The sequence below is a fragment of the Poecilia reticulata genome, linkage group LG15, assembly GCF_000633615.1.
Source record: "Poecilia reticulata strain Guanapo linkage group LG15, Guppy_female_1.0+MT, whole genome shotgun sequence".
NCBI classification, from domain to species: Eukaryota; Metazoa; Chordata; class Actinopteri; order Cyprinodontiformes; family Poeciliidae; genus Poecilia; species Poecilia reticulata.
The window spans coordinates 21,390,211-21,413,394 of record NC_024345.1 but is presented as its reverse complement, the minus strand read 5'-3'; the positions used below and the strand labels follow the sequence as shown (position 1 = coordinate 21,413,394).

General features: G+C 39.8%; 1 protein-coding gene across 2 annotated transcripts in view; it reads right to left on the bottom strand.

The window, feature by feature from the left end:
* Positions 1-23,184, bottom strand: part of cdh23 (cadherin-related 23) — a 191,421-nt gene that overhangs the window by 133,328 nt on the left and 34,909 nt on the right. For both annotated transcript variants that reach the window (XM_008430094.2, XM_008430095.2), the window contains exons 4-6: positions 16,093-16,235; positions 15,832-15,879; positions 15,498-15,590 (exon numbers count right to left, since the gene is read on the bottom strand). In XM_008430094.2, coding sequence (XP_008428316.1) covers positions 15,498-15,590; positions 15,832-15,879; positions 16,093-16,235 — 284 coding nt within the window. The remainder of the gene's footprint in view (positions 1-15,497; positions 15,591-15,831; positions 15,880-16,092; positions 16,236-23,184) is intronic.

Here is a 23,184-nt window from a genome sequence, read left to right as displayed (position 1 = left end):
TGAGACGGCGGACATCTTGTAAAATCGACATTCGGTTTTGCAGTGTCTGTTTTGTTAGGATATGTGGTATTTAAGCGTCTAAATGTTAGGCAATCACTTCAGCAGATGGAGGGTCTTTCTGTGGCAGAGTACAAAATGCTGTGTGTGTTTCTGTGTAGGACCGAGGCTTTTATCAGTGAGGAAAATAAATAACTTTTTTATCACCTAATCAGTCTTCTCCACCAACTGCCTGACCTCAGCCCCCCCTGTCAGTACTCATGGCTGGCTGCCTCCAAAGAGCCGGAGCTGTTTGTTTAAATGTAAAGGTAATCAGGCCCAGCATGCCGCAGGGATCCACCGAGCCAGAGAGAGACAGATGGGTGGATCCCAGGGGACGGGTACAAGGACGGGCCAAATCAGCAACTTCTGTACCCTCTTTCCATCAGCTACAGAATCTTATCCATATCAATTCAGAACAAAGCGCAGACTGAAATACATGGCCAAGCTTTACTGACACAGGTTAGCATTCAGCTACACTCACTGGACAATATATTAGGTACACCTTGCAGCCTTCAGAATGACGAGGACTGCTGATGATTCAACAAGGTGTCAGAAACTTTCCTCAGAGACTTTGTTGCTCTGCAGTCACGGAGTGACGCTTCAGTTCATTAAATCCCAAAGTGCTCTGTTGGATTTAAGCCTGGTGACTGTGGAGACACATGGGGTGCAGTCAACTTATGGTCAACAAAACCAGTTTGACATGATTTAAGCTCTGTGACTTGGTGCATGGTAGAAAACTTTGTTTATTTAAAAGAAATCAAAAGATTTAGAGACTTCCAGATCTTTAATTACGTGCCAACAAGGAGAAATGCAGAGTTTTACAGTTGGTGGGTCAGAACGTTCTCTGGCAAACAAATGAAATGATCTTATTTATATTTATTCCCTACATGCTTTGCACATGTATGGTCTTTTTGCAACCCTGCAAAAACAACCTTATCTTTGCAAACTGTCGTCTCCAACAGGACATGAACTTTCTGCATGCTGTGAAAGTTCACTTCAACCGTCAGGACGTCTCCTTACTCTGAAACTAGACTCTCTAGAAATATAGCCAAAGGGCAACAAATGAGAAAACGATAATCAATAAATAATGATAATTAATAAATATTTTACAGCAGTACATAACTCTGCAGGATGCAGTAATCAGAAGATGAGTACATTATGGACAAAAAGAGACAGAAATGTGCATGATTTTGTAAATTATGATAATTTAATGCAAAGTTGGCATTTTTAATGGACTTTCAATGCAACTTTTAGAGCAACTTTGCATTAAAAGTGTCCTTATTTACCAAATGACACTTCATGACAACAGTCATAAGCATTCATAAAGACTTCTTCATGTTTATGACAGAGTTATGTCAGTCTTATGCACACCCCGTCAAATAAAGTGTTACCGATTAAAAGATTCAGCCTTCTTTGACTTTTAACATGTCTTATTATTTTACAGTATTAATGAACAGGCCACTCTAGGCTGGTGTTTGGCTCCAGTTGCTCTCTGCATGTCAGGTTTCCTGCTCATTTCACCCAATCACAGCCACACAATGAGTAATTATTCACTCTTAAATCTGAGGCACATTTTTTTTCACATGTTAAATTTTAAACATGCTTTTTAAAGAATATTTAGTGGATTCCAGGACTCATTTAAATGTCAGACACGCTTTAATGGAAGAAAGGGGTCATTTTTACCTGCTGTGATATTTCTGACTTCTCTTCTGTAAAACCAGCAGTGCAGCACGTTTCTTTTCTTTTTGCTTCTTTCTGCTTAGCTGGAATTACCACCAACTTTCAAGAGACAGTAACCTTTTTACTCTGGTGGAGCACAAACAGTGATACACATACTGTTTAAGAACTGCATGCTTTTTGCGATGGGACGATTTGCATAAATACAGACCGTTTTCACCTAAAGCCATGCATAATTTCGCATTTTGAAATCGTCAAACTGTGTCCGTGCTGAGAGGAAACACATTTTCTTGGAGTCTCAGGTGCAGCTTTGTTTCCAGGACTTTGAAACATTCGATCGCTGAGCAAACTGTGGCCTTCAGGCCTCCTGCGCCCTGAACTCAGAGCGTGACATTAACATGTCTTTGTCAGATCTTGTGCTGATATTCTCAGCTGGATCAAGACAACAATGGGCTTCATTTTATGAAAACTTTCCTACCGAACTAGAGAAGATAAATCTGAGAGCAGAGTTTAGGTGCAAAGGTTTAGCTACTTTAAAAACAAGGGACAATTTACGTTAGTCAAGGTTTGCAAACTTAATAATTAAAACAGAAATCAAGTTGTAAAAGTAGAAGCCAAAAGTCTTTGCAGATTAAGGTTCCTGATAAGAACAGCAGCAGAACCGGAGGGAGATCAGGAGGAGGAGGTTTGGTAAAAACATATAATGATTGAGGAAAATAAACCATGATGAAGTCACTTTGCCAATTTATGAGGATAATCCTCAACTACCTGATGAATAACAGTAAACAATAAACGCTTATTTTCTCTTTCTCTAGAGGGAAATCTCTTTCTCATAATGTTTCCTATCCTTCACCATTTCTCTTTTTAAAGAAGTCATTTTTTAAAACAGAATTGAATGCAAATTAGACCAGAGCTGATTATCATATAAACGTCTGTTGCCTGGRGGGCTGAGAAACTCTGAGTTTATTTATTTATTTTGCCATATTTTTCACAGTTGCCCATAAAACCCAGAGTTTAATCAGTCCACAGTATTTTTTTTTGAATTCATGGAGGATTCAGGGACCAGATGAAGTGAAGCCTGTAATTTCTGTGTATGGACGAACGCGGGCAGCTTGTAATGTCGTTCATGGCAGAATTTAGATGGAGACACCATCATATATGCTGCAAGTGTTAACTTAACTTTACCTTTTACACTTACATTTCAAAACATCTACTTTTAAAGTAAAAAAATAAAGATTTCCAAATACTCTAAATAAAATCAAAATACAAACATGATGCAGTTTATTCAGCCCACGTAATTATCCTGATATAATTCTCTATATAACATACAACAGTGTTTCTGCTTCATACAAATGCAGCTTTCCATTTGTCAATATTATTGATAAGCTCATATGGATGAAGTATTGATGTCAACATAAAAAATGCAGTGAGCTGCAGGGCCTCATCGCCTGACGGGTTGTAAACACAACATACAGTAGCAGTTTCTCTACAAGCAGGAGTAGGAAGAACAAGAACTTCTTTCTATTAAAACACACCTTCACATATCAATGTCTCCATGAAACAGATCCAGAAACAGCAACACCTGATTATCAGGAAATACTAAACGCGACCGTTGGATCTTTACCATACAGACTACAAACCTTCTAACAACCTGGAAGCAACATCACATCAAATACTCACATACCTGTCTGGTAAGAAACATGCTAAACGTAACTAACAGAGTCTGAGACTGAATGGGGTGAAGTTCATAAATGACAAGAATTACTTGGATTCTACAGAAACTTCTGTTGGCAAAATCTGAACCAACTGGAGTAAATGGCTTAGAGGGAAGGTCGAGGTGGACGTCATATTATGACATATTAATGAAAACCGATATTAAGTTCGTGACAAATGTTGCAAAAACAGTCAGAAGATATCAGATGAGAAAGAAAAGCCTAAAGACGAGCAATCAAGAACATGCTAAACACATGAAGAACTGGGCAAAGGGGGTGTCTAAATCTTTATACGAGATAAATCTGGAGGGAAAAAAGGTCATGAATGATATCAGGAGTTTCTCTTCCTTAACATCACAGGAAGAACAGAGCTGTGCAATTGAAGCATTTCAGTCTATTATATATTAAGGTGTATTCACAAAGAGCAGGGAGCCTGGATGAAAATGTTGGTCCTCATGTCAGACGAGCGGCTTGTTGTGCTTCTCCATCAATATCTGAGACATTTTGCTGTGCAGCAGGTTATATTTTACTTATCTAGGTGGAAAACCAATGTCCAGAGATCCGGCCGTCATAGCAGATCCTGGTGCCGTGTGTAAGGTACAAACCCTGGTATCCATGGAAACACCTACATGTTATCCAACGGGTCCATCAGTGTCATCATGGCGGCTAAGAGGTTTTAATAAACTATGTAGTGATCAGGTGGCTGTAGGTGTTGGATTCAGACTCTATCAGTAAAAACTCTGATTAAATGTGTGGCTGGCATGAAGACATCAGTATTTTACCATATTTGTTCTGTTCTTTTTACTCTTTTATTGCTGGTTAACAGAGATAAGTAAGCAAATGGAAAAATCACAGCATGAAAGGAATAATTGTATTACAGCAAACTCAACTGAAAATGACAAAAATCATTTATGGAAAGGAAGCATGTATCCCATATTTAACTCTACTCATTTTTCTCTTTCTCTCAATTATTAGGTGGCAATGTGTCGTCATATGAAATGACATCTTATCGATGAGACGGGGCATCAGCTGGACGTGTCAGAGACTCTCAGCGTCTTTCTCAAGCCTCTTTGCTCTTCAGACTTTCTGCAGTTCCCTCATTCAGACGAGCAGATTTCTGAAATTACTGCTGCGCAGGTTTCTAATAAATATCTTTATTACAATCTACAGGGTTTCATCTCGTTAGTTAGTCTTTTAATATTATCTTCTTCTAATCTAGTTTTTCTCCAGGCTTGGTCTGAACAGACGATGGAGGGAAGCGGCTGTCAAATGAACAACTTCATTAATTAATGTTGCAGACATCCCAGAATGCAAAGCTGAGAAGGAGAGGAAAGAGGAAAGGGATTGTGGGTAATGAGAGTTAACATTTGTGGCTGTTTCAGTTTAATTACGACGAATGAGAAAATAAACCATGACATTAAGAGAATACTCTCCTTTTTGGAATGATGAAACTTGACATATGAAAGATTTTTATTGAAATCATTTATCTTCTGTCTAACTGGGTTTAATTTGACAGATTACAAACATTTAGCTGGCTAAAGTGAGAGTGAAAAAGGAGAAGCAGTTTAACTGCTTAGAAATAATTTACGGAGGGATGGAGCCGTCCCACTTCGGACTCCAACATCGGACATTTCGACAGCTGCATGTTAATGAGAAATTCCTGGGTAGTACGAGCCTTCTGTCTCTTTTCACTCCTCCAACTCTCACTTACAGCTGCGTTGTTGAGTACATGGACACACTGACTAAACAAAAGAGCTTGTCTGTTAGGACAGAGAAACCCGGGTGGCTGAGATTATTGTTCCTCTGACAGATTAATCGTTGTTATAACGTTTTTACCAGGAGCTTCTTTGTCTCACGAGACGACGTGGTTCATGTCAGACTGAGCTGAAAATTAAAATGTTTAGGAAATAATATTAACACTTCACATTATCCTACATTACTGAAATAATAACTAAAAGACACAATAGTTTGATAGGTGAAATACTTTTAGGGTAAAAATATTAAAATAGCCTTTATTTTAATATTTGAGGTCACGAGAGTTTATAATAACAGAAAGCTGCATGATAGTGTTTTCTTTTAATAAGGCAACAGTCCAAAGCCCTTTATATGTTTTGGATCTTTAAATATAACTTTTAATTTAAAGACTTTTGCCAAAAAAAAGGCAAATTTAAACTCTTGGCAGCCCAGTTGTTTAAATTTGCCAATTTTTGCTCCCAGAGCAAAAAGTTTGAGTTGATAACATTTCTGTCATAAAAGACACAGGGGGAGAAAAGAATGAATGAAAGTTAAGTAATCTTACAATTACCACACTGTTTTAATTACAACATGTTTTCTATAAACTTAAAAGTCCATTTTTATAAATCAGCATCTTTAATCTGCTCTGTGGTGGAGGATGAGGAAACGATGAAGCTCTCAGGCACATCTGACTGTGCACAGACTGACAGCCTGACAATTAAGCAGATATTTGACTAAGATGGGCTGTGAGCAGGAGCATAAACATCTGCTAAATGAAATAGTTTGGAAGTTTGCTGTGATTCCCACTTCCGCCTGCTGTGGCCTACTTTAACACTGTCAAGCCTAAATCTGCGCTGTTAGCTGAATAAACGAAGACGTAACGAGGTTTTTTAATTGTTTTCTAAATCAAAAAAGGCTATAAATATCTACTGAGGGAAACTTTAGACAGAAATAAGCAAGAATTGAAAGGATTTGTGTATTTAAGTATTAGAGAAAAGGATAATTAGGCGCCATATGGTATAGAGCAGGTGCAGCAGTTAAAGGAAACTCGCATCCTCAGCGCAGTGGTCACCGGTTCGATTCCCGGCTTCTCTCTGCCTACTACTGTTAAATAGAAAACACTAATGCTGAAAACACTTTTAAAAATTATAAAGTTAAATAAATAACATTTAGCTGACCAGAGATAAAAAAAATATATTCCACCCTAACAGATTTCTTCTGTTTTTCCTTGTTTCATAAATGATTATTTTAAACAAAACAATTGTTATTTTCAAAGATAAACTTAGTGTTTAATAGACAATCTTTCAGGGGACAAATGTCTTTTCATGCCATCAACCAAAGCAGGTGAAAAATACTGAGACGGGCAGGAAGCATGTCTGACGTTCATGTGAGCAAAACCTCGTCTGAATTCACAATGGAGCCTGCTGAGAGGAGGAGAGCCAAAGGCAGGGTGCAAGTGGCCATGGTGGGGTGGGAAGTGCACAGAAAGGGAACGACAGCTTGATTTATTCAAAAACATGAGGAGTGAATCAAACTTTAATGGCGTTTGGAGCTTTTCTTTCTCCCCCTTCAGTCCAAACTCTGTCTTTCTGTGCGCCTCCTTCTTCCCTCTCTCCCCTCTCCGTGAGCCTTTCTGTCTCTAAAACACACTTTGCTCACTCATAAACACAGTTTGGCTTCCTGACAGCCAAATCTGCACCCATCACTGTACAGAACCAAAAGCAAGGTGCTCTTCATGCTTAGCGGGATAAAGTAAACGACAGAAAGATAAAGAGAGGCATAGGAAGTGATTTACCTTCACGAGTGACAGCATGCATGATGCGCCGGCAGTATTTGTTGCATTAACCTCTGGACTGGAAAGGATGGACAGAAAAATTGTTGTACAGGGCAAACAGTCTCTTTGACAGCTCACTTAGGCAGCCATTCGCCCCGAAGCGCTCGCTTTAGCCCAAAAATGAATCATCACTCATAAGAGAGACGGCTCTCTGATTATTTTCTCTGTTCTTGCAAATTTTAATACTACTATGATGGAGAAACTCTTTCTGCATGAAATATGTGAGCAAACAGCTGGTTAAACATCCTGGGACTCAACAAATTGGCCATATGCAGTTTATGGGTTTTACTGAACTGATAGGAAAGTTAGTGCAGAAGTTTGATGGTCCTCTGAAGGATGATCAAGAGGAATTTTCTAATCAGTGCTGTCAGAAATAATGATGTAGCAGATGGAAAGAAAACCTGAAAAAACACTTTAAATGGAATTATCAATTGTCTACATATTTGAGAATAAAAGATAAGGTGAGGAAAAACCAGGTGTTTTAATGCCACTGAAATCTGGAGAAAAACTTCACTTCTTTCTTTCTGTTGATGACAGATATTATAAGCAGGTTCAAATATGAGCAAAATGCCGACTGCTTCCCATTTAAGTCTCTGACTTTATCCATTTTTCCTCTTCTTCCTTCCTAAATCCCTCCATCCGTCCCAACAGACTCCCGGTTTTAATGTCAGGGAGAATCAACCAGACGTCTCTCACTTCACTGCATTCAATCCCACTGCTGGAAGGAAGAGTTTAAAATAATTATCAGCAAAATCGAACCTTGGCTACAGAGGGAAGTGTGTTTGGTTATTTATAGAAGAAATTAGTTTTTTTTAACCCAAAAACAAATTTGGGATTTGTTTGGGAAGTCATGCAAAGCTGTGAAGCAAAGTGTTGATTTGTAATCATTTTTATTTGAAAAACAAACACTAATAGATTAAAATCAACTCTAAGAAGAGTGGACAAAGCAGGTAGAAACATTTCCCTAAAGAGTTGCAGAGTAAGGCATCCTTTTCTGTCGTCACAATTATCCAATGTTTTGCTGGTTTTGCGCATAAATTAAAAATGAAAACAAAAGAGTTGAGAATATTTTTGCAGAGTTCTGTCCATCCAGTTAGAATCACAGATATGTTCTGCCTTCATATCAAAGAAAATGTTTTGAACACCAAAAACACATTTCAATGTTCTCCAGAAGCTTTTGCAAGAGAAATGTTGGAGCAACCTGATAAACAAATTACCTTCTGATATGGTAAACTACTAAGGTACAGGGCATGAGGCTACCAAAGATTAGGGATTGGATTTTAGCTTTTAGAAGCAAACAAAAGCAAAGAAGAAAGGAATATAACAGATTCATCTATGTTGTACCTGACAGCAGCAGAGGGCACATCAAATAGCAGGTGCCTCTGTTATGCTGCCAGAGCCCACATCAAGCCCTAAACAACTCATTCAGAGGCATAATAGAAGCTCTCAAACTCTCTGCCAATATTGTCTGAAGTAAGTGTGTGTGAGTGAGTGTGTGTGTTTGTGAAATGCTGTTATATTCAACTCTGATTTTTGTTTTGCAGAAAGCAGCAGCCAATTGTTGGGAGGCTGAAATGATTCTGCTTTGAATTCATCTCTTTCCCAAACCGTTTGCACATCGGCAGCACCGAGCAGAACCCAAAGCTTTAGAAGACGACAATAAACGTAGCGTTTTCCGAAGAATAAAGTAATGTAACAGTAAAATATTATTGTGAGAGCTATTAAGCCAAATGAAGCAACATTACTCCTGAATGTGAGGCTTTTCTTCCTTTCAGTGTCTGACTTTCACCCAGAGTTTCTGCATTGTGCAACAGGGTTGAAAACGCTCAGAACAGCTTACCGCAGGTTACAGAGGGACAGTGAGATACCACTAATAGAAAATAGAGGCTGAGGAGAGATTTCTTCATCTGCCTGACACACCTGAGAGACAGTAAACAGATAAAGTTTAGTCATCTATCATTTTGGAGCCTCAGACCGACGGGCCTTGCAGCAAACATATGAAATCCCTCTATGCACGTTCCATAAAGACTGTTGAAAAGTCTGCAGTTCGATGTTATGTGGCTCATTACTGTGTTATCGAAGGCTGGAAACCTCAACACGTCCACTGAAGGGAACGATGAAGGGGAATATTGACAAGAAGATAAAACCAGACAGAACTACGTTTTAGTTGAAAGTACAAGTTATGGTATAAAGAAATACTTTCAGAGTTTTGCCTTCAGCTGGAGTTTCAACCAAAATGACAAACACACAGGAAAATAACATACATTCATTTAAAATAAAAACATTGTTATTTTAGGAACTTTAAATAATTGAAGTTATTTCTTCAGAGGGGAATGATGACTCGAATAATTAACATTTCACCTTCACTTATCTAACAACACGTTTTAATTTGGGGCCAAATAACTCAGTCTGATTTGATCATAAAAACCTTTTTTTTTTCACGTAATCGAAACTGAAATCCCTCATTAAGGGTCCAATTAAAGCCCATGATGAGAGCAGGTAAATGTTTGATCTGAACTGTTTTTAGAACATCAAAGTGTATCTCATAAAAGTATAAAAGTGTAAAACCTCAGACATAAAAACACGAGACTAACAGAAACTGAAGGATAAAGGCGTGAAAAACTATCATAGACAAAACTGTTGGACATCTGTTGAAAATGCATAAAAGTGACATGAGATGCAGAGTTGTTGGTGTTTGATCCCCTCAGAATGGCTCTAAGATAAATGCCATCTCCCAGTGGGAGTGTGTGAGGGTCAGCCAGCTGGACGGACCTGCATGTAGGTAGATGGAGAAGCCGTTGGAGCTGCAGCGAACTCACAGCCGGCTGAACAGAAACCTTTTGCTCTGCAGACGGTCGAGTCGACTGTCCCACTGACAGAATATGAAACGTGCAAATCGGCATGTTTTATGCTCAGTCTGTCACTCAACATTGGTTTGGCAGTGGAGCGCGGGCTTTCAAAACATTGTTTCTAGTAAACGTTGTCGCTCTTGTTTTTTCCCCAGTAGCTGCTGGCTGCCAGAGGATGTGTCTGCTGTAAATCTGGGCAGCTCATTAGCAGTGACAGAGGAAATGCTCGCAGCCCACCTGCTCCCCTCCACCCTCTTTATGGAGCCACAAATTAAAACCACATTAACACACAGACTGCACTGCTCACCTTCATACTCACATTTCTGTCTGCTCTCTGCTGCACAGGCCAACCTCTTCACACACACTCACTGTGGGCAGGATGACTTATTATTAACGACGGGCCTTTAAAGATGCATTTGAAGCATTCCTTGGGCAGGGGGATGATCTCTAACATCACGTGATCATAATTAAATATAAAACCTCAAACATGCAGCTAAATCACCATTAATGTAACATTAAATGTTCCTCAGAGGGACATGCAGTTTTTGTGGCCATCAGCAAACTTCTGGCATAATTCTGGCTGACTGTTCATGGAAATGAAAGAAAATAATATTTTCCAGGCAAAGACCAACTTTAAGGCATAAATTCTGTAACTTTGGGAACCATCACCAAATGTAGGTACCAATCTCCAGGTCTGAGCCTGAACATCCACAGACTGACGTCAGCCTGGTTTATCATCCAAAACCATTTTGCATGTTTGGATTCAACGTCTGGTTGAAACATCCATCCATCCATCCATTTTCTTGCACCCTTTTTCCCTCAGTGGGGTCGGGAGGGTTGCTGGTGCCCATCTCCAGCCAACATTTCGGGCAAGAGGCAGGGTACACCCTGGACAGGTCGCCAGTCTGTCGCAGGGCAACACAGAGACACACAGGACACACAATCATGCACACACACACTCACACCTAGGGGCAATTTGGAGAGGCCAATTAACCTGACAGTCATGTTTTTGGACTGTGGGAGGAAACCGGAGAACCCGGAGAAAACCCACCATGCACAGGGAGAACATGGAGACTCCATGCAGAAAGACCCCCGGCCAGGAATCGAACCCAGAACCTTCTTGCTGCAAGGCAACAGCTTTACCAACTGCGCCACTGTGCAGCCCCTGGTTGAAACACTCATTGGTTTTAACTTCAGTTTTAGAAAACTAGTTAATAAACTTTAAATCAGCACAATGGAAACAAATTGCGAATGGGTGATTTTTGACATTTCTGCTGCTCAATTTTCAGGTGGTGCTTACGTTTTTGAACCTTATTAATAGAAAAGTGATCAAATATCCAGTCGGAATAAAGAAGCTTGATGATGGCAGCAAACAGAATCCTAAGAGAAATCAAAGATTAATGTTAAAAATGGTAAATGATCTGTAACTGTAAAGCGCTTTATCTCATTAAGAGGACACCAAAGTGTCTCCAGTTATTTACACAGACTGTCCACGAATAGATAATAAACACAACGAATTTAAACCAGTACAAAAAGTTCCTGTTTTTCTAATCCATCGCTGCCGTTTGGTGACGGATGTTTTGTCTCCCTGCAGGAAGGAAAAGGGTCAAACATTTAAAGCCCCACGTTAACGAGGCCTTTCTGCCCGAGGTAAACTTCCCATCAGCTCCCGTCTATCGCTCCACACCAGCAAACATACTCCGCTATTTTCTGCTTGCCTCAGTCAATCTCCTATTTTCTGTGACATTTTAGTTGTGTAAAACCACATAATTTGAATTTCTTGCCAATCTTTCATTCGTGCTCCTTCATCTCTCACGTCCGTCATCGTTTCCCCTCTTTGTCTCTGATGTGCTGATGGTGTTCTAACCCCAGTTACTGTGGCATGTCCAGTGAGTGACAGCGTGATGAAGTGATGTCCCAGCATGTTTGCTTTGCCCGCTAGAGGTCAGCCGGGGTCACAGAGGTAATGAGGCCATAAAAATGCAGGTACAGAAAGTCGTGGGGAAACCAGATAAGGTGCAGAAAAGGTTAGAGGGAGATGAACAATGTGCATTTGTCGACTTCCCAGTCTGTCAGAGACAAGTGGAAGAGCTGCGAAGCTTAATAAAGGACTCTCAGTGCACAGATTGGAATTTGTGCTGCATTATTATTGTGACACGAGGAAATCAGAACGAATTTGGCGTGTCTCATTTATCAAGCAAGCCAGGCACGCCGAATCATTTAGACTTATGAATAAACATGTTGCACCTGCAGTATTCTGATACAGTATTCAAATACGCAAAGTCTGCGTGTGTGATTATGACTGTTCAAGTTAGAAAACGCAGATGATTATTCTAGGAGGAGATGTTCTGACCCACTTCAGGTTCTGACCAGATGCTCAGAACCTTGAGATGCTCACAGGTCATCTGTTCAAGTCAGTTCTCAAGTCTCACAGGAGTAAAGTTAACATTTTCTTTGCAGATGCATGTAGTTTACTGTATGCATCACCTTTAAAAACAATCTGCACAGGTACTTATTATTTATTTATAAATACATTTTAAATTCAAAGAGATCTAGTAGAAATTGGTTGCTGCTGAATATCAACATGAACAAACCAGGATGTACTTTAATTTTAAAGAACTATTAATGACACTCCACTTAAATTGCATTAAATAGTGTTAAGACTCTTCTGCTCACTTTGAGTTCTAATATTTACAGGAAAACAAAGAGCAAATAATCGGATAATAAAGGATAAATCAGGGTAAAAAACGCTGCGTTTGTGATCAAGTGTAATAAAAGTTGCCTTAACTTTAAAAAAGCAGAAGTGCTTTGTAATGATGCTCACGTAGCACTGAGCTAAATCATCTTTACATCATTTTCAAATTACCTGGCATCATTTATGACAGAGTGAAGTTTAAGAAGCATCTGTTTGGCCATTCTTATGATGCTACAGCAAACATTAAAAAGTTATTATGGACCACACAGTCCCACCCCTGCCAAAGTTGTAATCTGTCACTTAAATAGTAAATAGTGTTTAATGGCAGCACTAAATAAAAACAGAAGAACTTGGAAACTGTTTCTCACAGAGAAATATTCCAGAAAGCCTTTCCTTTTCCCTACTGATGCTAATAAACTGCACAAGCACTGACAGATATACTTCTCCTGTTTTTGGCCATAACTTCAGCTGCATAAATGTTTACAAGACTGATGATTACATAATTTGTCACAGAATGATCATTTTATCCGTGCATTCACACGCTGCCTAATGTCAACTACAGGCTTTTGAAAGCGGAAAATGCCTGACGGACTTCAGACTGCAGCGGTAGTTTTAAAAAGGTGCAGCTGTCAAATGTGGCTTTTTGAGTGGAGAATGTTGCTAAAGAGCTGCCATCCAGCTCTAACATGTAATTTAAGAAATGTTTCTGCCCTGAACAGTCATGAAGCATTCATGAGCCGAGGCAACGTTTCACCATGAGTCTCCATGACAGATCAGGAGTCACCACAGAAAAAAACACTAGCGTTTTATCGAACCAACACTTAGATAAATTATGAATATTCTGACCATCAGAGTCTGCCAACATCTCCAAATACTACAAGATATCATGACTGATACAAAATGAAAGGATGGACAAAAATATCAACTTCCTGTCGCGTTCATGGTGCTGCTGCAGAAAATATGATTCAATTCACAAAACCATACACATCCAACACATACTGCTCCACCTGTACCGCTAAGCCTGAATAAAATCTGTTAAATGTATTGATATTTATGAAATATGAATGTCCAGTTTATAAAATCGTTAGTTAATCATATATCTATTTACACGCATCAGTTATTTGTCTGCAAGTTTAAAAACTTTGTCCTGCAGAAACACAGTGGATCCCAGATTACTGATCCGATCTCAGTACCGGGTCCAATCTGAACCATTATCGATTCTTCTTTTAGTCCGATCAAAACCGTACAATTTCCTTTTGGTGAAATACTCAAAAGTCAGATTTCTTTAGCCTGAGAACAGCAGAATGTTTACTGATATGTTTCATTTGAAGCTTATAAAAGTTAAAATCAAATAAAGACTTCAGAAATTTGGACAGTTTTTTTTTTTTTCTGGATTAAAAACAACCACAGTGAATTTATTATCCTTGGTGCTAATTGGCTGAAACCTCAAGAGTGGAAATAAGGATCAACACTGATGTTAGCTTCTGTGTTAGCGCCAAGATGGCTTCCACTGTACATGCTAAAGCAGTAACATTCTTGTGGATACTGGGTGTCCACTCACATTTCTCCTTTTTGGTCAATATTTGTAATATTTATCTGTTGAATTAAAACAAAGTTTAGGAGAATAGATTTGTAATTGTTACAGAGTTGGCTAAATTTGAAACCTGCAGTTCAGACCTCAAATAAAAAGTGGTGCATGTCTAGTTTTAATTCAGAGTGGAATGAGTGGAGCTCCTGAACCAGCATAATGGCTGCAGCTGAGTCAAACTCTAATTTAACATGACCAGGTCAGAAAAAACGAGGAACTGGCCTAAGAAAATCAGTTCAGCTGTGGGTGATCTAACCAGCCTCATCTAAATGCTCCTTATTTCTCCCATTTATTTGTCTGACTTTATGGATCAGGGAGAGGAAAAGCCAGTGGCTTTGAAGATTTGGTGAGGACTCAGAGAGGTATGTGCTCAGTGTAAGCACACAACAAGACGTGGGTGTGTTTTGTGTGTAGATTCAAGCCCCTGTTTGAAGTCCTTCACTTCACTCTGGCAATTACTTCATATCAAGGATTAGATGGAGGAGAAAGCAGGGAGTAGACGCCAAGATGGAGAAACAGAGGGGAGGAGGAGGGAGGTGGCAGGAGGAAAGAGGACAGAGAAGTTGGAGGAAGCGTTACTATAGTGCAGATTAAGGTCTCCGCTGCAGGGAGGCTTTTCCCTTTATTTAAAGGAGGTTATGCTGACGGTCTAAACATGAGCTGGAGGACAACATCTGCAGCAGAAACTGGGTTTTGAAATCATCACGTTACTTTGTGTTAAAACTTTAAAGCTCCTCAGTGAAAACATGTTTCTCCGTTCTTTACTCTTTGGTGCAGAATGTGATGAAAATCAACTATTCAGATACCAACACGGAAAAGACACAATCACAACTCAGACGGAGATATTATATTATCACATGTGATAAGTGATAGTGAAGGACAGAACGAAATGGAAAAACTTTGATTGGCCTGTTTTATTTTTGCATTTTGTACATAAGTTTGTGGTGCATCCACAAGAAAAAGGCAAAACTTCAGATATGTCATAAATGTGAGATTAACTTCAAAAACCTTAACAAAAACCATAGATTGCAGCAGAAAGACTTCAAGAGGCTCCATGAACCGAGGAGCACATTATTGTGAGTGAATGTAAAAGTATTGAATGGGAAGCTGTCATTTTTCACGGGAACGCGAGAACAAAATGTCCCCCATGTTCCGACGTGGCTCCGAACAATGTGACAAATATGAAAACGAATGAACACTTTTACCAGACAACATACATCAGCATGAACAGATATGGGACTTCTAACATTAATCTGTCACTTAAAATTTCTGCAAGAAGAACTTTGGATAACTGCAGATAAGAGAAATGAAACATGGGCTCAGATTTTTGTTTATTTCTCCATATGCAATTAATGTAAGAGTTTCTTACCTCGGGGATTTGAACCGTGTACGGCTGCCCGTGGAAGTTTGGTGCATTATCATTCACGTCTCCAATCTGGATGTTTACTGTATCTTTCACCACCTGAGGGAGGAGATCATATATGCATCAAGCACAAAACGGCTGGACTCAGATTAACAGCAAAAAATGGTGCAGAGGGAATTATAAATGATCAAGGGGAGCGTGGGCTGAAAGTCAGTTGATTTTTGCACATAAATTTTGTTAAGTGAGACAGATGAGAGAGAAACGGAGGCGACTCGTGGTCAGGCTATGTTCACGGTGTCAGCATGTGACATGAAAATCACAGCTCAGTCCTGCCTCGTACCTCCTGAATGTCGCTCACGTAGAACTCCACCTGCATCTCTGACTTGGTCTGGTGCAGAAACAGAGACATCAGCATCACATTTCCATGGAGACGTGACATACATGAAGAGAGCAGAGCAGTCAAACAGAAAAGCATGTTTCAGAAAATAACTCTATGTGCTGCCGTGCTGCTCTCTGTTATCGCTGGAAAATTTACTCTCCGTCGCATATTTTCCTCTCTATTCCCAGGTGCAGGACTCAGAACCACGTCTGCATGTTTTACCTCGCGGTCGAGCTGCTGTCGGAGCCAGACCACGCCCGTCTCCTTATTCACCGAAAAATACTTCATGGCTTCTTCTCCTGAAACGCCGTATATGAGCGGCTCCCCCTCCGGATCCGTCGCTTTGAGCTGGGCCACCGAAGAACCTGCAGGGGAGGAGCAAAGGTCAGAGGTCGCATGGGGTAGAAGAATGCTTCCGTTTGTCTGGTTGACATTTCCCATACATTCAATAACAACAAAAGAAAACTGAAAGAAGAGGCATTAAAAGTTATAAGGAAGTAAATTTTTTGAATTGTTTTTCTGGCTGAAAGTGGAAATCATGATAAAAATAAAAACTTACAAAATGCAGTAATTTATTGGTGAGTTAAATATGATTTTATGTTTTTCAGACAGGTGTGAGGAATGAACGCGAGTAAAACAAACAACTTGTGGTTTTCTTTGTTCTAGAGATCAATCAATCAATCAATCAATCAATCAATCAAATGTTTTCCTTGGTCAACTTTCATTAACTGTAGTCCAGTTGTTGTTTCTTTTTCCTGTTCTTTGAAACAGTTTTCAGTGAATAACTCGTTTACAGCTGAGGACTTGTGCGACCTTTGGCCCCTGGGTCTCAGATAGACGTGGCGTCCAGGTGAGTCCAGGTGAGAACACCTCCTGCTTGGTGGGGTCAGGTGTCATGCAAGCCGGGTAGCAGCTAACTGTTAGCCTGGGAATGCTAATTCCCAGTGGTATGAAATGATTTTGTAAAATGGTTTTGTAAAAAAAAAAACTAAAAGTAGCTCCCATGTCCACAGGTAATAGCAATGACAATAACATTTTTCTAAAATGAAAACACTTCAGCTGTGACCCTGTGTAGCTTTATCAGTCCTTTCTGACTCTGCTAAACTCTTAAGTAGTCACACATCTCACTCTGCTGAGGATCTTCGCAGTGACATAGTTCATATTTTACAGGAGAGTCCAGTTAATTCGTCAAAGTTCAATGATTCCTTTTGAATTTTCAGAACTTGACAGAGACGGACAGAGAGTCAAACCTCAAAATGCGGTTTAATGAAAATAAACATGAGTAAATCTCTGAGGGATGCCGACACTGGACAGTCAACGTCTGCAGTTTGATCCAGTCAGTCAGCCTTTGCCTGATAGATCTTCTTAAACGTATAGATGCTTGTATGTATGTTCATACCTGCGCCTCCACCCTCCCCACTCCGTCTCTGAAGCTACTTAGTCAGACAAAAGAAGTGAAGCCAGACTAAATCAAACCTGTCAGTCGAGCACCAAACCTCTTAACACAGCAACCAATTAGGCTTCACATTCACCCTCCCCTCTCGTTTTATTAATACACTCCATTTTCCTATGAAAGGGTGGCAAAAAATGACTAATTAATATAACGATTTATGAACCCCTTTCATTGCAGTCTAATGAGATTTATGCAAATTCAGCAGCTTTCAGTATGAGTTATAATTTGGTTGAAGACGTTGCAAATTAAGCATTTTACTTTGTAGTCATCAATAATGTTTTTTTTCCTCTCCTTCCTTTGAGTTTCTCAACTATAAAATAACTATCAGCTTCTTGTGAGTAGACATGCACTTAAGGGAAAGATTAAAAATGGTGACTCGAGGGAACAACAATGATAAAACTGAGAAGTTTCCAATCATCTGGACAGATTCTGATTCTATTACATGGAGTCTAATCCAATCTTGACTTTGATTGATTCAGTTTAAAATGCCAGTTGGCAAATAGGTATCTCAGCAACCCAGGAAATTGACTTTTCCTGGGAGTGCATGTGGCAATGGTGGAGAGAAACAACTCTCTGGAACAAACCTCCAGCAGAACCAGGGTCAGAATGTTTCATCTGGCAGCTACAGGATGAGAAGACACACTTTATTTCCTCTATTTCCTTTTAAAACATAAAGCTTTGAACTTTAGAAAGCCCAACGCTTTACTGAAATGTTTGAGTGGGAATTAGCTGAATTGAGAAATCCAAGAAGAACAGAGCAGGTGTTCCACTTAAAGAGTGATTTCTTCACAGATACCGAATGTGTGCAAGGAAACTGCATCCAAAGAAGATCAGCAGTCTGAACAAGCAAAAAGTCAACATGCTCCAAAGCAGTTCACTAATGTTTACATTAGTTATTATCCATGCATTTAGGGGAAATGCTGCCTTTGCTTATGTATTTTATGTAAATTACAACCAAAGCAAACAGCAGTGACCATTTATAAGCCAGTTCTGTTTGTGACATGCAGATTGAAAACACTGTTCACTGAAAAATGGTCATTATTTTTGATGCATGTCAAATTATCACAATTTTACACACATTAATATAATTATATTACATACATTAATGCATCTGGCAGATGAGGGACAAAGGTGTGCAGCCAGAAGAGAACTGAAAATATTCACGTCAAATATTGATTTATTGGGAATATTTTGTGTCACTGTGATTTTGGCTAAAGAGGAAATATTTGAGCCTGAAAACAGATTTGATCTTCTGGCCTATAAGGACACGTTGACATGTGTTTGTATTAAATGCAATATGTTTGGGATTATAGTGCAAACAGATCATTGATCACAAAATGTAGGAAATTGTATTTTGTGAGTTTTCTCAAAAATGAGTTTCTGGAGCCCATCTTGTCTTTCTTATCTCATTCTGTGAGATTTTGCAGTCAGAAAACAGATTCCTGTAACGGAGCAGGAAACCGTTCTGCTCTGACCAGCAGTGGAGCATTTATGTGGAAAAGGCTCCAAAGATAAAACCAAACGTAAAAAGAAGAGCTGCACGTTTCCATTTGAACAGGACAGGAAGTCCCTCACAGATATCGTCATAGTTACCGTGTGTGTGTGCACAGCTGATGTTCCTCTAATGCTAACACTGAGACACTAAGCCCTTTTCTCTGACAAATGATGGTATTTAGCAGGAAGTGATGCCGGTGCTACTGTTATGAATGATACAGTGAACATTAATGGCCGCCCCTACCCCTCCACTCTGCACCACTTCCTCCATGACAGGAGCAATGGACTGCAAGAACCATCGTTCAACTTCCCCCTCTGTCTCCTATTGTCCTGCGAACCCACGGCTTCCTCTGCAGTCTCACACCTCCTCTGTAAACACAGCAGAGCCACGGCGAAGCAGCAAGCACATCTGGGGGAAACTCAGCTTCTTCTCTTTGCAGCTTTTTGTGAACAGTTCATCCTTTCTTAGTTTCATTTACCCTTACAGATCACAACCAGTCTGACACTTCTCATTCAAAGTTTATGACCTTCAAAGTATGGTATTTGTGCAAAACCTTGCAAAAGTACATAACCGTCAACAAGGATGCTGTGTTGACTCAGGAGAGCTGCAACTACAGATGCATGCCTCACTTTTAAGATTTATTGTTATAAAACACTTTTGCAACCAGAAATATTTTGTATTTCTTTGTTGGTCTATCAGTTAAAAATCTCAATAATATTTATGGCATATTGTGCAAGTCTGTCTAACTAATGTATGAATTAGTAGCAAATGTGTTTTTAAAATTATTTCAATGCTGAAGAAACTAATCTAATAATATTAGGTTCAGAATCAAAGGGAATCTCCCAAAAAAAGAAGAAAGAAAAAATGAAATAAATGTGGTTAATGCTAAAAAAACAAAATGTTTGACGTTGAGAGAGAAACTATAATTCTTTTTTTCATGAGGATAAAAAAAAGACTTAAAAAGTAAAAGTGCAGAGCAACAGACAGAAAAAAAAGATGAAAGATTTGATAACATGCCGACAGCAACATGTGAAACTCGTACTTAGCGCTAGCTTACAGGAGAGACGGAGCAGGTAGTGGAGGGGAACTAAATCAGCCGCCAGAGGACATCGATCCCTGCTGGATCAATAGCAGTTGCACGCGTTAGACGGGGACTAGCCTTTGCCCTGCCCCGGGGCCGCAGGCTTCTCAAACAAAAGCGGCTGTGGGCCAAACGCCCGTTTATTATGTTGGTGACATCTCCAGACCTCTCGTTCATCTGAGTTCTGATTCACTGGGACAGGCGCTGTCAGCTCTGCAATTTCAGCCATGCTCTGAATTATGGCCATGAATTTTATGGGGCACCAAAGGCTTAATGGGTATATGGGCAGTGTTCAGCTGTCTACCACTGCGGGGACAAACAGAAGAAAAGATGAAGCCACCTCAGATCAGTGTTAAGTCTCACTGAGAGCCCAGGACCGGCTGGATGATCCGAACTCGGTGGGTATAAATTCTTGATGGATCGTCTCTCACTCAGGGCCAGTCAGACTTGGGGCTGAAGTCATGCAATCAGGAGGCTGATGAGTCAGTGTGGTGCCACTCAAGTTACTGCACTGTCTATCTGCTGACAAAAGAGAGCCTTCAAACACATCAACAAGGCCTATGTGGGGCAACACTGGCTCACATCAATCACTCCTAAAAAATTCACATAAGCAAACGCAGTCCTCAGCTAAGTTGCAGGATGAGCTCATTTGCTGCGCCGCTTTTTCACCGTGGAGTGGAGCATTTGTCAATATACAGAAATGGGAACAAATGAGCATGTGATGCTGCAAAGGATCCGTCAGGGAGGGTTTTCCCATCCGACACACGGAGGAGTTGAATGATTGGAAAAGTGGCTCTAAAGTAGAATTGAGTTCTTTCTGGAAAATTTGATAATCAATGAGAAAAAAAATCAGACAAAGATGATAACATCCAGACAGGAAGCATAAGATATTATACGTTTATAAGTTTTATATTTTCAGGTTCTTGTTTAGAAAAAAAACATCCATCCATCCATTTTCTTGCACCCTTGTCCCTTAATGGGGTCGGGAGGGTTGCTGGTGCCCATCTCCAGCTAACGTTTCGGGCGAGAGGCGGGGTCACCCTGGACAGGTCGCCAGTCTGTCACAGGGCAACACAGATACACACAGGACACACAACCATGCACACACACACTCACACCTAGAGGCAATTTGGAGAGGCCAATTAACCTGACAGTCATGTTTTTGGACTGTGGGAGGAAACTAGAGTACCTGGAGAAAACCCACCATGCACAGGGAGAACATGGAGACTCCATGCAGAAAGACTGGGGCCGGGAATTGAACCCAGAACCTTCTTGCTGCAAGGCAGCAGCTCTACCAACTGTGCCACTGTGCAGCCCAATCGCAATTTTTTTTTATATTCAACATAGAATCAAATTATTCTAATGATGATTTAAAATGTTAAATGGACTCCTTTCACAGCTAATGTGAGAATAAAAAATATTTTTGACATTTTCCAACATGTAAAAATCACTGTTATCTGCATACATTTGAACATTAACATGTTGTTGTAAACCAGCATGTCACACTGTGGGGCTCCAACAGCCCAGTTAATGAAGGATGATTTGCTCAAACACTGTTTTCTGCTTGATAAATATCATTTAAATCCTCTAATTGTTTGGTGATGAATGACGTTTCTCACCATGTTCTTTCAGATGTGAGAACATACATTTAGAAAGCAGCCAATCCCGAAGCTACATTAATATTTTCTTTGGCGCTGATTGGCTGAACACCAAAGAGTGGAGATAAGGTAGGTAGTAAATTAGCTTCTGTGGTTTAATGCATATTAAGGTATATTTGGTATTTAAATGATTAAATCTGGTAGTCCTAAGAGTTTCAAGTATTTGCAGTCTATAGGTTAAATTCTCTGACCCTCATGAATATTAGGAATGAACTGCACACTTATATAAATTAAAACTTTTAAAACACACAATAACTATCTAATATTAAAACCACAAAATGTTATCTTTAGTACATTTTTCCTTCGGTGTTTGTCTAAATAACTTCACTTTTCGATCTTTGTGTCATGAACTTCAGGGTCAGGCATCTTCCTTATAATACAGACTTTTAGTTGCCGTTAGACGACACAGACAAAAGACAAGACGATGTTTTGGTGTGAAATTTACACAAATGTTCTTCACTGAGTGAAAATATAACCTGGATATTAGTATTGATCAAGCAGAGTTCACCTCTGAGCTGAAATGTTCATCATTCACACCAACGTATGACCCTTAAGTCAACCCAGCTCCTATGCAGCACTTTACAAGTAATTGAGGAGTCAGATTTCATCAGGGGATTTAAGTCATTCTTTCAGGCTCATCCTTTTAAGACCCTCTGTGGGGGCATGTCCATTATCTCCTGCTTTCCCCACCAGTAAAACGAAACGCACAATAAATTAATCTTTCTTCAATTCCTTTAGAAATAAGATGGAAATGAGCTGAAATCAACTCATCACTACTTTCTGGGCCGGAGGTGCTGTGAGCGCTCTTATTGTCTAAAGAGTTAGGCTGCCTTTGGGAAACCACTTAGACGTGGAAATAAACTAAGAAGATCCATCTGGAATGATAATGGTCCAGTGGCCGGAAAGAGTTTGAACATCCATTTCCATACAGAGAGAGCTGTACATGTTTGCATTTAGGGTGAATCTCTTACAGCTGAAAATGAATATTAGCAGATAATGCTCAGAGACTGTAGGTTGATTATGTTTGTAGGTTTATATTACATGCTACCACAGAATAGTGCAGTAACATGTCTTACATGATGTGAATAAGTCTCTGTTTCTGCCTTTTTCTTACACTTAAAATGTCTCAGATCAAAAAAGTAAAGTAAGTTAAGTTTTCTGATGTCTGTCCACCGTGTAGAATCTAGAAATCATTTAGAACCGATAAAAGAGACGGAGGAGGCCAAAAGATTTCAAAACGTAAGCCCACAGACTCGTGTCCCCAGAAATAAACCCAGGACAGCATCTGTAACACATCAGGCCCCAGTTGGCTCAGTAAGGGTTAATACTCATCATTCGAGTCTAAACTGGGACATATCGCTCATCGACTATTAAACACCTGGATTATCCTCAAGATATTAGGAGAAATATTTTGTGGAGTGAAAAGAAAAAGTGAAATGTTCATCATGTCTGGAGAAATAAAAAAAGAACATCACAGTGAAATGTGGCAGAAACAGGGTTTCCTCTTGGTCCCCACAAGGGGAAACCCTGTTTTTGGGTCAGGGGTCAGAGTTAGGACTAAGGTGTGAATTGAGTTTTGGTTAGGGTTAGGCATGGGATGGTTAGGGTTAGGAAATGGGTAAAGGTG